The following is a 12,834-nucleotide window of genomic DNA, read 5'->3' as shown; positions in this document are numbered from 1 at the left end:
GAGGATAATAATGTGCAGGTTGCTTTTGTGTAGCAATAACTTTGCTTATGTTTGGCTTCTTTTGCACACCACTGTTGATTCAGGACATGTTGCATTTCTGCTGCTTTGTAGCTCCAAAGCTGCAACACATACGGAGCGGGATCGTGCTGCGTATTCATATTTAATTCTCTCGTCACGTCTCAATGGCAGACTGAGAATCGAGCGCACACGCTAAGCTGTCTGAGAGGAGATAACTATCACAACCTTAATATGTAAAGCCTTAAACAAGTGTGTTATTAACCACAGGGTGATTCACATACATGCATTTGAAACACACAAAATATAGGCGCAATCGCACATCAGACCGCATTTGCGATTAATTACGACTAAATCCCTATCACTGATTAAAAGTGTGCTCAGATCAGCCGAAGACAAGTCATTTAGCCAGGGGATTCAACACACACGCTTATCTCACACATGCAACCCAAGCTCTGTAGCGATGGACCCCAACACACACACACACACACGATTAAAATGTATGATCGAAGGCAGCGGGAATGGCTGTGGAGGAAAATGGAAGACGAATGTAATTACTTTCAAGTGTGTCTTTCCTTCTCGTGCGTTTTCCTCATCCCTCGTCCTCTCTCCTCCAGCCACGTCGTGTATTAAACGTGGGAAGTTATTACTAATGCGGTGAAGGGGCCGGTGAGCGAACAAGTGTGTGATGATGGAGGTGGGAAAGGTGGAGAAAGCTGGGGGAGGGTTAGCTATTTAGCACTGCTGTATTAATGGCTAATGCTGCACGCTGTAGGTGATAATGGATGTAGCACTTGATGCAAGCGTGTGTGCATTTGTGTGATTTCTATTCTTGGATATGCTGTAGAGAAGTCTTTTATTTGGTTTGTACTCTGAATACTTTTAATAACTGTCTTCTTCTTTTTCTCTTCACAGCTCAGAACTGCAGTTACACACTACACAGTCCCAATGGGACGATAGAGAGCCCCGGCTACCCATACGGTTACCCTAACTATGCCAACTGTACATGGGTGATTGTGGCGGCGGAGCACAACCGGATACAGCTGGTGTTTCAAGGCTTCGCCCTCGAGGAGGACTTTGACATCTTGTCTGTATATGACGGGCCGCCCAGCCCGGGGAACCTGCGGACACGGTAAAGACGGACTACTTTTTTTACTGTATATATGGTTGTTTGTTATCATGTCAAGGGTTTTAGATGACTTAAATGATGTTAAGATTTTGACATGATTCTTTTTTCTATGTAGGTTGACATGCTGACATTTAGTTTGACAGTTTGACATTTAAAGGAGTTTTCAGGGCCTTTAAAGGATGCTTGCTGCATGCTACAACGACAAGATTGTAAAGCCTTAAAGTACGATTCCTGCTCATTACAATATTGGTCATACATTCACAATTATGGAAATGACTCGTTTTTTTGAGCACTTGCAAAATGGACAGTTGTAAATTACATCGTTGGCCTGCCAGGCAGCTTTGAATGTAGGGAGAAAATGTTATCTGCGCTCTTTTTGATAATGACCGCAAAGCCTGACGTGTAATTTATTCAAACACATTATGTCGTATAATTTTGTCACATATTAATAGACGAGTAACTTTTTTGTAGCAGCACTTAAAGTGGCTATCTCGAAGATCTCAGTTTTGTTCTCTTTGGCGTCACCTGTGACGATAAATGGTAATTGCCATAGTGTTGCACAGTTGGCTCTGGTTGAAACTCTTTCCTTGACTGTTCGCCTTCATCTGAGCGTCGAATTTGTTTCTTTTTCTGTGGATTTTCACTTATTTTTGCAGTTGTACCTGTCGTCATCGATCTTATCTTTGTTTGGTCAGCCATAGTAGATTACTGTTTACTCGTAACATTTGCAGAGACCGGAAAAGCAGCAGCTTAGCTCCGCCTACCCTCGCTGGCAGACTAACCACTAACTGGGCACCGTTTGTGAAAGTCGCAGACCCAGTCCGTAACACTGCAAAAACAAAGGCTTTCATCAGTGGGCCATAGGCTCAATCGCCACTGTGTTACCTCATTCGGCGATAGATAGCAACTTAACAGAAATTTATTTACATGAAAATCTTTGAGATTATTACTTTAACTCTTGTCTGGTGATGTCACTGTCTTCTTATGTCTCAGTAATTATTGAAATGAGAAAAATGTTTTTTTAATCAAAACCAAATATGTCCAAAACAATCAAATTAAGAGCACAGCTGTATTAGACTTGAAAGTGTCCTTTAGAGAGTCATTAGGTATTGATGAAGGCAGCAGACTGGAACCTGGAAACCATTCAGAACAGAGTATAATCAACACTGTAAGCAGTGATGCGTTCAGAGGCTGACGAAGTAGATCCTTCGGTGACTAATACAGCACGGACTCTGCGGGCGCTGTGACAGCATGTAAGGTTATTCTCTGGGATTCTGGGCCCGTATTTGCGCTTCAGAGCTCATAGCGAAAATGAAATAAAACTCACTGGAGTGTCAAGACTCAAACAAACAATTTCTGAATCAACAGTCTCATCCTGTCGTAGAAAATGTCAATTTAACAGGCTGAGAAAGAGCTGCCTTGTGCTAACATCACTGGAGCTGAAATATTGGCTCTCTGGTTTGCAGAGTTAACACACTTTCCACTGAACCAGTCTGGATTTTGGAGATAAATATTGTTAGGCTGAATTGGCGTCTAAAGAGCCAGACTTCTGTTTGCATTAGCGTGCAATTATCAGATTCAGGCACCGAGCTGCTCTTCACTGATGCATTTATGGATTTGGGGATATTACTGCTTGCAGCCTAATATCTGTCAGACCTCTTGGCACTCCCTCACTTTCAGGCCAACTTAATTACTGACAATTGCTGCATCTGATCAGACGAAGCAACACCAAAAGCTGCTTTTAATTCCTGTCACTTTCTGCTGTGAGCTCGGCCTTGCAAATAGATTAAAGCATACGTTATGCAAGCCCCCCTAGAGACAGATGAAGGGAATATTCTTAAGGGCTTTTGTTACTGATGCTGTTTTGAGTCTCTGTCGGCCTCTTGGTTTCTCCCCGTCAAATTCTCCCTCTCACCTCTCCCCTCCCCGCGTCTCTCATTCTGTGCCAACGGTGCCTCGGCTGCATCTCCCCGCAGAAAGCGAATGAAAGAGAGAAGAAAATCCATTATGGATTGGTGTTGCGCGTTTTCTCCTCAGCCTTTTCTCCTGTTTGGACCTCTGGGCTCTGTTGTATATTGATGCTCCAGCGGGATGGTGGGGAAGCGTTCCACTCGCTCTGTCTAAGCACTTTGAAAATAAGCGAGGGGGAAGAAAATGAATTCGTAAAGAAAAAAAGAAGAAGAAGAAGAAGAGGTGGTGAGAAAAATAAAGGATAAAGCAGAGATGGAGAAGCAGTGGGGACGTTCAAGAGTTTGCAGAGAGCAACACAGATCTCCCTTAGATTCCCTGAGACGTCTTTGACCAGAGTGCTTCTCTTTTCAAAGGAGGCGTTTTGTGAAAGCGAGACTTCACAAGTCTGCCACGACATGCATGTATATTTACAGCACGCACACACATTCGCAGGCACATTTCCATACACACACACAAAGATGCACGTCTGATAATTCAGCCCTCATCTCCCGCTCGTGTCAAAAGTAATTTTCCTTCCATCTCTCTCTCGCTCCTCTTCCGCCAGTTCCTCTCTTCTCCCCCCACCCCCTCCTCATTTCCTCCTCACCTATTTTTTAAATGTTTTATCTCCCCCGCCTGTTCTCCATTTTGTGTCCTGCATGCTGCGTTCGCTGGATTTGATCAGTCTTTCATGTACATCACGCTATAGGATGTAGAGCTCGGGATACTTCCTTTGATCGTAAGTCATCATCAAAAATGAATGTTTTGCCTCACTTCCCGTTCAAATGATAACCTTTGATTTCTTATTCAAAGCAGTCACCTTCCCTAAGATTTGTTTATTTACCCGTTAATTTATTCGCTGCTGTCAGAAGCAGAGCCGAGGAAATTGTCGTTATCAGGATGATGCCGGCTTACGAATCAGTTTCGGCTATATATATTTATATATATATATATGTGTGTGCTTGTGTTCCTAAGTATATAAGCACCTGGTGTGTGTTTGTGTGCGCTCCTGCAGCACTTGCTTTATGAGTCACTGTCATGAGTCAGTCTGTTGCTGCAGCACTTCATTAAACTGCTGATCCCACCTGACACCTGGGAACGCAGGAAAAAAAAAAAATTGTGGAAGTTTCGGTTGTTTGAAATGGAGAAAAAAAAAAAGTATATGCAGAGGTATATGGGGTGGATTGCACAAGCACAAGCCGCTGTCGATATTTGATTGGTGGTAATTAAGCCGAGCTTTAATTTCCAGAGAGGGTGTAATGATTAAGTGGTTAAGTGCATCTTGCGCCCTCGGTGTTGTGGAAGCTATCAATTACTCCACACAGGCAGAGGGTGAACTGCAGCGAAACTCACCTCAAGGTGAGACCTGTCTGAAGTAGTTCAAACGACTAAATCAAAAGAGCATCCTATTCAGCCTTTCGCAATATCTTATAAATGACTCTATTGAAACAGAATTGGCATGATAACATAATTTTCTTCAGCCTTTTTGCAGTGGTTTATCTTTACAGCTTGTTCGTCACCTAATATTCAGCAATTAGGACTCATTTTGGACAGAGCAAGGCTAGCTGTTTCCCATTGCGTTCAGTCTTTATGGTAAACTAGGCTAAATAGTCCAGCTCTATTTATATATCCTTAAAGGGTTATTATGCTAATTTCAAGCTTCATATTTCACTCTGCGATACCTGTGGAGTAGCTTAGCATAATTTACAGTTCAAAAAAACAGCCTTCGAAGGCCGTATTTAAAGGCCGATTGCATCACAGAAGGTTGTCCCAATTCGAAGGCTCCCTCAGATGCGGCCGACAAATGCGTCCTCTGTTTCCTGAAGGATCCATTGGGTGCAACCTTCGCAGCCCACCGTATCCCCAGATGCATTGCGTGCCAATTTAAATTAAATGGCTGACTTTTAAACGGCCAAGGAATAGACTTTAATATGTAAAAGTTTTAGGTTTCAACTCAATGAAAGGGCTCTTGAAACAAATTATCTTTAAAATAATCAGTTAACTTACCGGACGTTAGTTATGCTTGCTAGTTAGCCCGCTAGCTACCTGTTGCTAGACGACAGGAGCGGCGTTTGATGATGCAAGGGTAGACCAGACCGTCTCATTTCAGTTCGGCTTTAACGATCTACGCAGGCTGTGAATGGAGCATCCTCAATGGACCGCCTCCTTCGAAGGCTGCAGCCTGTGAATTGAGATGCAACTACATCCTCAGCTCTGTCCCTTTAAGAAACTCGCCGCCACAAGCCCACTTCAAACATCTTCTTTTCTAACTCTCAGCAAGAAAGCACAAGAGGGTATGTTCAGGTACAGGTAACTGTTCCTTTAACATAGTTGCTTTACTTTGTTGGACTGTTTTCTATCTAGTTCAATACAATATTAAAATCTACATACGCACATAACAGAAGCTGTTATGTAAATGTCTCATAAACCGCAATCCTGTAAACATAAGAGACCTTGAGATGCACTATACTGCTTATTGTTTGCCCAAAGGGAAGCATTGTACGACAATATAGCTCATGAATGTGAGGCTGTGCTGCCTCTGACCCTTTCTCTTTGATGACAGACTGCGCTTGAATGCATCAGTTGTGAAAGTGGTCCAACTGCAATGTTCTCAATCCCAGCTCATCAATAAAGCAGGGTTGTCTGTAGCCCAAAGCTTCAATATATGATGATAGAGGTACCACTCTAGTGTCAGTTTGGAACGTGCAGTCATGTTATGAATAAAGCAACATGGGGTGAGTCTTTCATAGTACGGCAGCCGTGTGCTACTAAATAAGAAACATCTGCTGCGGTCCACACTGACTGTTTCACGCAGGAATTGAACTCGATCCTGTCCCCTTTGTTTAACCTCCATTGCCCCAAGCAGACTCATACCACAATGTCTGACTTCAACGCCACATAAAAATAATTATGACTTTTTTACACGACATATCAAAAGAGGAACCTTTGATAATGAAGGATAATGAAGTTGTGACTGTCATAGATGCATGCATTCAGGGACGTTGGAACTACTTTTTGGGAGGGCATGCTGTGTTAAATGCATCAATCTGGTGTCTTTGAGAGCAAAACTAAGAGCCGACATATATAAAGACTTTTGTTCTCTTGTAAACAATCAAAACCATCTGACAAATAGCCTAAACTGTACACACTTTCGCTGCCCAAACAACCATATGTTAGTTTTAGGACTTTTTACTGAAAATTCATGAAGAAAAAAGAACAACAGTGGTGGAGACGGCGTGAACATGGACTGTATGTGTTACTTTATGCTCCCCGTCTGCTTTTGTCGCCATGGCTGCGTTTTTTGTGCTTCCTGCTTCAGTCACCTTGCTTCCCCATTTGCTATTGTTTAGTGACGACACAACAGGATATCAGATCGTAAATATTGAACATGTTTAATATTTACGATTTCTAATCGGTGCGGCCATGACGGCCTTCTGAGCAGATCGGGGGAAGTAAAATCACTCTTAACAAACCTCACACCACAGGAACATCTGGAGAGATAATCTTTAGGAGCATCAGAAAATCAGGACTATGCTTACGATTGTCAGAAGGGGGGAATTGGGCCCAATATCGTCCCAATTATCTTGTAGTGTGTACCCTGCTTTAGGTAATAATGAGAGGAACAGAACATGATAAACGCCTAAGTAACATGTTTTGTAAGTTGGTGGCTGCCTTAGAAGCTGAAAAAATAAAAGGTATTGTGACATTTCTAGAATCGTTAGTAAAGTCTTAAAATATGCATGTCTTCTGATTGCAATTCTAGTTGCAATATCCCTGAATTTAACCTCTGAAATTCCTCTGCAACTTCCCCTTATCTTTGGCCTAATTAGCAATAGTTAATTTCATTTGTAATTGCCAATTAAACGCCTATCAGGTCATTATCTGCAGTCCAATTATTGTTATGTAACTTCCTCCTGGATACCAGTAGCCATGGCGTCCAGGGTTAAACAGAGCCTATGGTGTTGTAGCAGTAGTAACAGGAGTCAGAGCGACCTTCAAATGACTAAAGCTACAGACTTGACCTTAAGCAAAACAATGAACCTCTACCAGCTCATTCACTGTCACTCAGCACAACAGCCCACATTTCTTAGTTGTAAAAAGCAGTCTTTTTTTCTGCTTTTGTGTCACATTTCAGCTTGTAGCTGCCAGTCGGGCAACACTGAGAACATTTCAGCACAGGGAAAAGCTTTCAGGGTCTGTGAAGGCATCTCTCTCTCTCCACATGCCTTCCTTCCTCTCGGTGATGGAGTGATGGAACGGAGGGACTTAAGGCCAAGCAGTCTGCCGAGGGAGGGGAAGAGGGAGACGAGGAGGAGGAGGAGGCGTGAAAGGGACAGATTTTCAGCCGGCGGGTTGGATAGGACCTAAATAAGGAGCACTAGTGCATGGTGCTGGGAGTGGCATTAACACTACAGTCAGTGCTCAGCGGCGTGAGGTTGGGGTGTCACAAAATGTACGTGGATGTGTGTGTGTGTGTGTGTGTGTGTGTGTGTTCAGACTATGTTTACAGCGGGGGCATCTAGGCTTGTGTGCAGCCCGTCCCTACAAGCTGATTCAGTGTCAACAGAATCAAGGTTTATTGGAATACAAATAAAGCGAGCGCCACGCTGACAAACACACACTCCGACACACACTTTTAAGCACAGAGTAAATGGCAGTGGGCTGGAAAAGCATTCGCCCTGTAATTTCGCAGACACATAGCGCAGCAGAGACGTTTCTGCTATTTGGCAAGCACTTGAGAGCACAAGTGTTTATACAGTATATACAGGAGAGGGGGAAAGAGTGTGTATGTGCTTTCATGCTTTTCATTTCAGCAACACAAACCTCTTATCTAAACGTTAACAGACTGTAAAGGATTCAGAAGCTGTCAGAAACTTCCATCAATACATACAGACTCTGAAATAAGGCTTAGATGACGCTAAATTAGTTGATTGTCGGACACTTTGTTGAAAATAAGTTTGACTTTTCCTGTGAAAATGTCAGACATTATCTGCTCACAGCTTCTGAAATGTTAGGGTTTGCTGATTGTCTCTGTTTTGGATAATGAAAATTGATTGGATTGCGCACCGTTGGCTGGACAAAACAAGCAATCTGAAGATGTAATTCTTAGCTTCTAGGAACTCAAGGTGGGAGGTAGCATGTTTTTACCTTTAAAGTTCATATGGCTCAGAATGAAACAGCACAATTCATTTGGAGTCAGGCTTTTCTTTAACTAAACACTTGTTGCTTACTTAGTTTGGTTGCCATTTGTTGCAGGGCTTGTTACATACAGGTGGTTTCAGAGCTTTTCTTTTGCTGGAAACAGCTGCCTGTTTCATCCAATCACAACACTTCAAAAGAGATTAAACCAGACAGTAATGTTGTGGGCAAGAGAACCAGAACAACGAGCTGAAAGAAAAGCTTGGTTGATATTCTGGTGATAATTCTCAAGTTGTATATGTACGTGTAATGTTCTCCGGTTGAAACCTACAACTTATTTTCTTCATCCATTGTATTGATAAAAATACTGTTGACAGCTGCTTTAAAGATCCATCCATCTATTATCTATTACTGGGGCCTATCAGAGCTATCATTAGGCGAGAGGCAGGGTACACCCTGGACTGATCGCCAGTCAATCACAGGGCTGACACATAGACAGACAGCCTTTCGCACTTCCATTTACACTTACGGGCATTTTAGAGTCACTAATGAACCTAATGAGCATGTCGTTGGACTGTGGGAGGAAGCCAGAGTAACCAGAGGGAACCCATGCATGTACGGGGAGAGCATGCAAACTCCACACAGAGAGGCCCACTAAGTCTGAACGGGGATTCAAACTAGGAAGGTGGTGGTTAGATGGTTAGACGTCAGGTGATCATGAACAGGTTTAATATCTGTCAGCTCTGAAGGGAAACCTTCATGTGTTCAGTGGTTCATTTAAGCTTTATCCTCCTGCTGGACAGAGGAGGACTCAGGGGTTCCCAACCTGGGGTCGAGGACCCTCCAGGGCTCGCTCAATCATTCACAAGAAAGGGAAGAAACATTTCTCCTGTTTAATGTAATGTTTTATTTAAATGTCTTCTAAGCACTGTATTTAAGCTCCTCCGAGGTCAGTGATGACCGTGTGAGAAGCTCTTTGGTTGAAATGTGATAAAATCATTGGCTGTGAGGCGACAGTCCTAACCACTGCACCAGTGGTTCTCAGCTCGTCTAGCGTCAGGACCCAACAGCTGCTCCTTAGTAACAAATTGCGACCCACATTACGATTTTTCAACCACTGAAATTTATTTAATGCAAAATAGTGAAGTTTAGACTTAAGATGGAGCGACGCACAGTACGTCAACTTCACAAAACACAACAGTATAATAGTCAAGCAAAATGACCAACAGGTAGCAGTGCATAAATGGAAAGCCTTTATAATTCATTGAATTAACAGCTGTTCTTCAACAGAAATGAACTACAGAAGTGCAACATAAATGCAACCACTGTAGGGCTCATCAAGTGTCCCAGTCAGTGGATGTATGGAGTGTGAATAAACCACACGACTACTGCACGCATGTCAGGAAACCCAAATCCTTCAAAATAAAAGCGCAGCATCGATGTTTTGCCCCAAGCACACATCCGCGACCCGCTGAAAACAGCTCCGCGACCCACTTTTGGGTCCCGACCCACCGGTTGAGAACCACGGCACTACACCATCATGCATCCCTGCTTTAAGGATGATATTGGAAGAACGCTGAAGAATGTTCGATATTGTTTTCCTGCAGCCGTGCACCAAACTCATATTTGTGTCCGCAGATCATTCAATGCAGTATTCTTGCATATTAGGGCAGTTTTTAGTAACAAAAGACTGTAGCAGGTGTTTTATTATTCTGCAGCGTCATCATATTTCTTTTAAATGACACCAGCTGTTTGCATAAAAAGAGACAGTTGTGTATTATTTAATATTATAACTCTTAATGCTGGTCACTTGCCAGAGATTGTTCTACAATGCGGTAGTGAAAGCTAGCATGGTGTTAATTCAGTCCCCTGTGTCTCGCAGCATTTGGTGTGTTGGTGTTCACCCATGTCTCATACTGTATGTGTGAACGTTTGCAGCATTAGTCAATGAGTCAAGCTTGTAGAGCCGATATCCTCAGGTCAGGGTGAAAGCGGGTGACGTACAACGGCGCTTCCTGCGTGAGCGCTTGCCACGGCAATAATTCTTCTCCGATGAAGGCCTCGGCCATCAATCTTTCACAGCACGTACTTTGGGAAATGACTCCACTATAGTGCGCACGTGTTCGATGTGCGTTTGCATACACACGTTCCTCCTTTGTCTGTTCATCTCCAGCGACACGTGCTGATATGTTCGCGCGTTGTTGCGACATCAATGCAAGCCGTACGTATCAACAGGGGGAGCGTGTGTGTGTGTGAGAGGGAGAAAATATGGCTTCAAGGCTGCATGGTTTTGTTTGTTTGTCATGATTGAGCATCTTATTCACCAGCATGAGCGCACAAATATGTAGATATGATTTTTTTTCATACACAGCCCCAGACATGTGCAAGCAGACACACTGACACAACCACACACACATCGGAGGATTTATGATTCCTGCGAGTCTGGCCTGTTAATGGAGAGACTGCCACTTATCAACGCCAGCCTTAACGACAGTGGGCTAAAAACAGGAGGAAGAGTGATAGTTTGTTTTTCATCATCTCCTTCTGGGAAAAGTGAAACGATGTGGAGATTTATGACACCTGCTCACCTGTGAGGCAGAATTATTAGGCCCTGTAACCCCAGATTAGAGAAATAATCAACTAGATGGCTGTGAATTTATACCCCACGTTCTGTTTATCACTCATTGCGAGCATTGCTATTGGCGTTCTCACATCCCCCAGCCTATCAATGTTCCTAACAGGATACACTTCTGCAATAGCATGAAATGAAATGTTTTCCTGCCGGGATGAAACAAGATGTGTCATTTCATGCCCTTCTTTGCTCACGCTCGCACTCATCTGAGTTGAAAGAATGCTCCAAATTGTTTAGGAGAGCCTGTTGAGTCATTTAAACCTTCAGGGATGAAAACATCACTAAAAATAGAGGTGTAATTAGGCCCATGTAGCGCTTCCTGTTCATATTTTAGCTAATATGTGTAAAGAACATGATTATACCTCTTGTCTTGTAGAGCCCTGAACCTTTTGAGTGGAATAATCTTAAGTGTGATCACATCAGTTGTGTGCAAAAATTGATGTCATGTACTGTCTGTTTGGACTAATGGAGACTTATTTTGTTAAGAAGGGATTAGCTATGGCTAGCAGAGCAGCAGAGAGGGAAGATTGTTGCTTTACCAGCAGATAGAGATGCTGATATGAAATGTTTGTAAAAGTAGACTTGGCCTGATCTGAAATAGGATTTTTATATAATAATGATTGTAAAATTTAAACAGCATAAAGTTGCTTAAATGTTTATTATATGACCTCCAGTTCACAAAACTTTCAAAATAAGACATACAGGGTCATTTTTACCACCCTAATCCTGCACTTTTAGTTTATTTGTTGGCTGTAATCTGCACTGTAACTTAATCTTACATACTTTATTTAACCTTTTATTTAATTGTATTATTATTTTTTTTATCTCTTATTGTTTTTTTCTGACCACTGGGGTCAGCCATACACACGGGTCTGTATGTGACTGACAGAGTGAGTAACTGAGTGATGGTACTGTCAGAGCCATAAAGAGAGAGGGTTGCGACATCGCAATGGCGGATCATGGAGCATATTGGACCTCCACTGACGCAACTGTCTATACGGCTCTGGATACTTTGTTCGGGGAGTAGGCAGGGCTGCTCATCCGCTGCTTGTCTGCTGTCCTCACCTACGTCTGCAGGGCGCACCTGCTTTCAAACACGTTGTCATCGGCCTCATAAGGATAGTCCTTGTAACACATTGAGACACTGACACCTGAAGCGGTCAGCCAATTGTGTAACACTTTTCTATGCCATTTATTGGCCTGTCAAGCACTTTGAATTGCCCGTGTTCAAAATGTGCTACGTAAAGCTGCATTGCCTTGCCTCACCTAAATTGCACAAGTAGAGCTGAAAATGTGTGCATACATAAAGTATTCAGTGTATAGAGCAATTGCACATATTTGACAGAACTAGGACAAAGCTGAGAACTTCATGATATAAATTGCTAAACGCTACTTAACAAAGGGATTGTAGGAGGCACATGTAAAGCTTTTCTCACTCCACAGAATGCGTTTTGTTTATTTGCATGACACCTTCTGCAAATCACATCAGTCACAGTTAACAGTTACCCAAGTCACATTACACATCCTCAGCATGCATGTGCAGCAGTTTAGCATGTACGGTGTGTCTGGATTTATAACTGCAGAGCTGGGAAGCAGGCGATGACTAGTTACTCCCTGCATGACTTCTCATCGTTTCATTTCAGAACAATCGAGCTGTAGTAAGGCTGTGATGTAATGACAACATGACTTGACTTTGTGTGGGAGAGAAGTTGTCAAATGAAATCTGTTGCTCTAATTTGTGCCAAGGATGTCGTTGAAAGCAACCCCTATTGTGCAAAACCAAGAGATTGTTTAGCAAAAGAATGCAAAAAAAAATACACATTCAGCAGCCTTACCCTTGGAGTAATAATCTCTTTGTCACATTCTTGTAGATATGTGGCCGCTCGCTCCTTAGATAATGATGCCAGAAAGTTGTTTAACCAATGCTCTCAGCTGAAGCACCTATAATCTGCAGTTTATCAGTGTGATC

At 42.8% G+C, this 12,834-nt stretch overlaps 1 protein-coding gene across 1 annotated transcript in view; it reads left to right on the top strand.

Annotated features, from left to right (window-relative positions):
• csmd2 (CUB and Sushi multiple domains 2) overlaps positions 1–12,834 on the top strand; it is a 253,256-nt gene that overhangs the window by 17,164 nt on the left and 223,258 nt on the right. The window contains exon 2 of the mRNA XM_069682020.1: positions 931–1,147. Coding sequence (XP_069538121.1) covers positions 931–1,147 — 217 coding nt within the window. The remainder of the gene's footprint in view (positions 1–930; positions 1,148–12,834) is intronic.

Source organism: Semicossyphus pulcher, unplaced genomic scaffold (genome assembly GCF_022749685.1).
Source record: "Semicossyphus pulcher isolate SPU_LCO1_2020_fin unplaced genomic scaffold, fSemPul1.0.p SCAF_5, whole genome shotgun sequence".
Taxonomy (NCBI): Eukaryota; Metazoa; Chordata; class Actinopteri; order Labriformes; family Labridae; genus Semicossyphus; species Semicossyphus pulcher.
The sequence above is the reverse complement of the archived record's forward strand: the minus strand, read 5'-3'. Positions and strand labels throughout refer to the sequence as shown.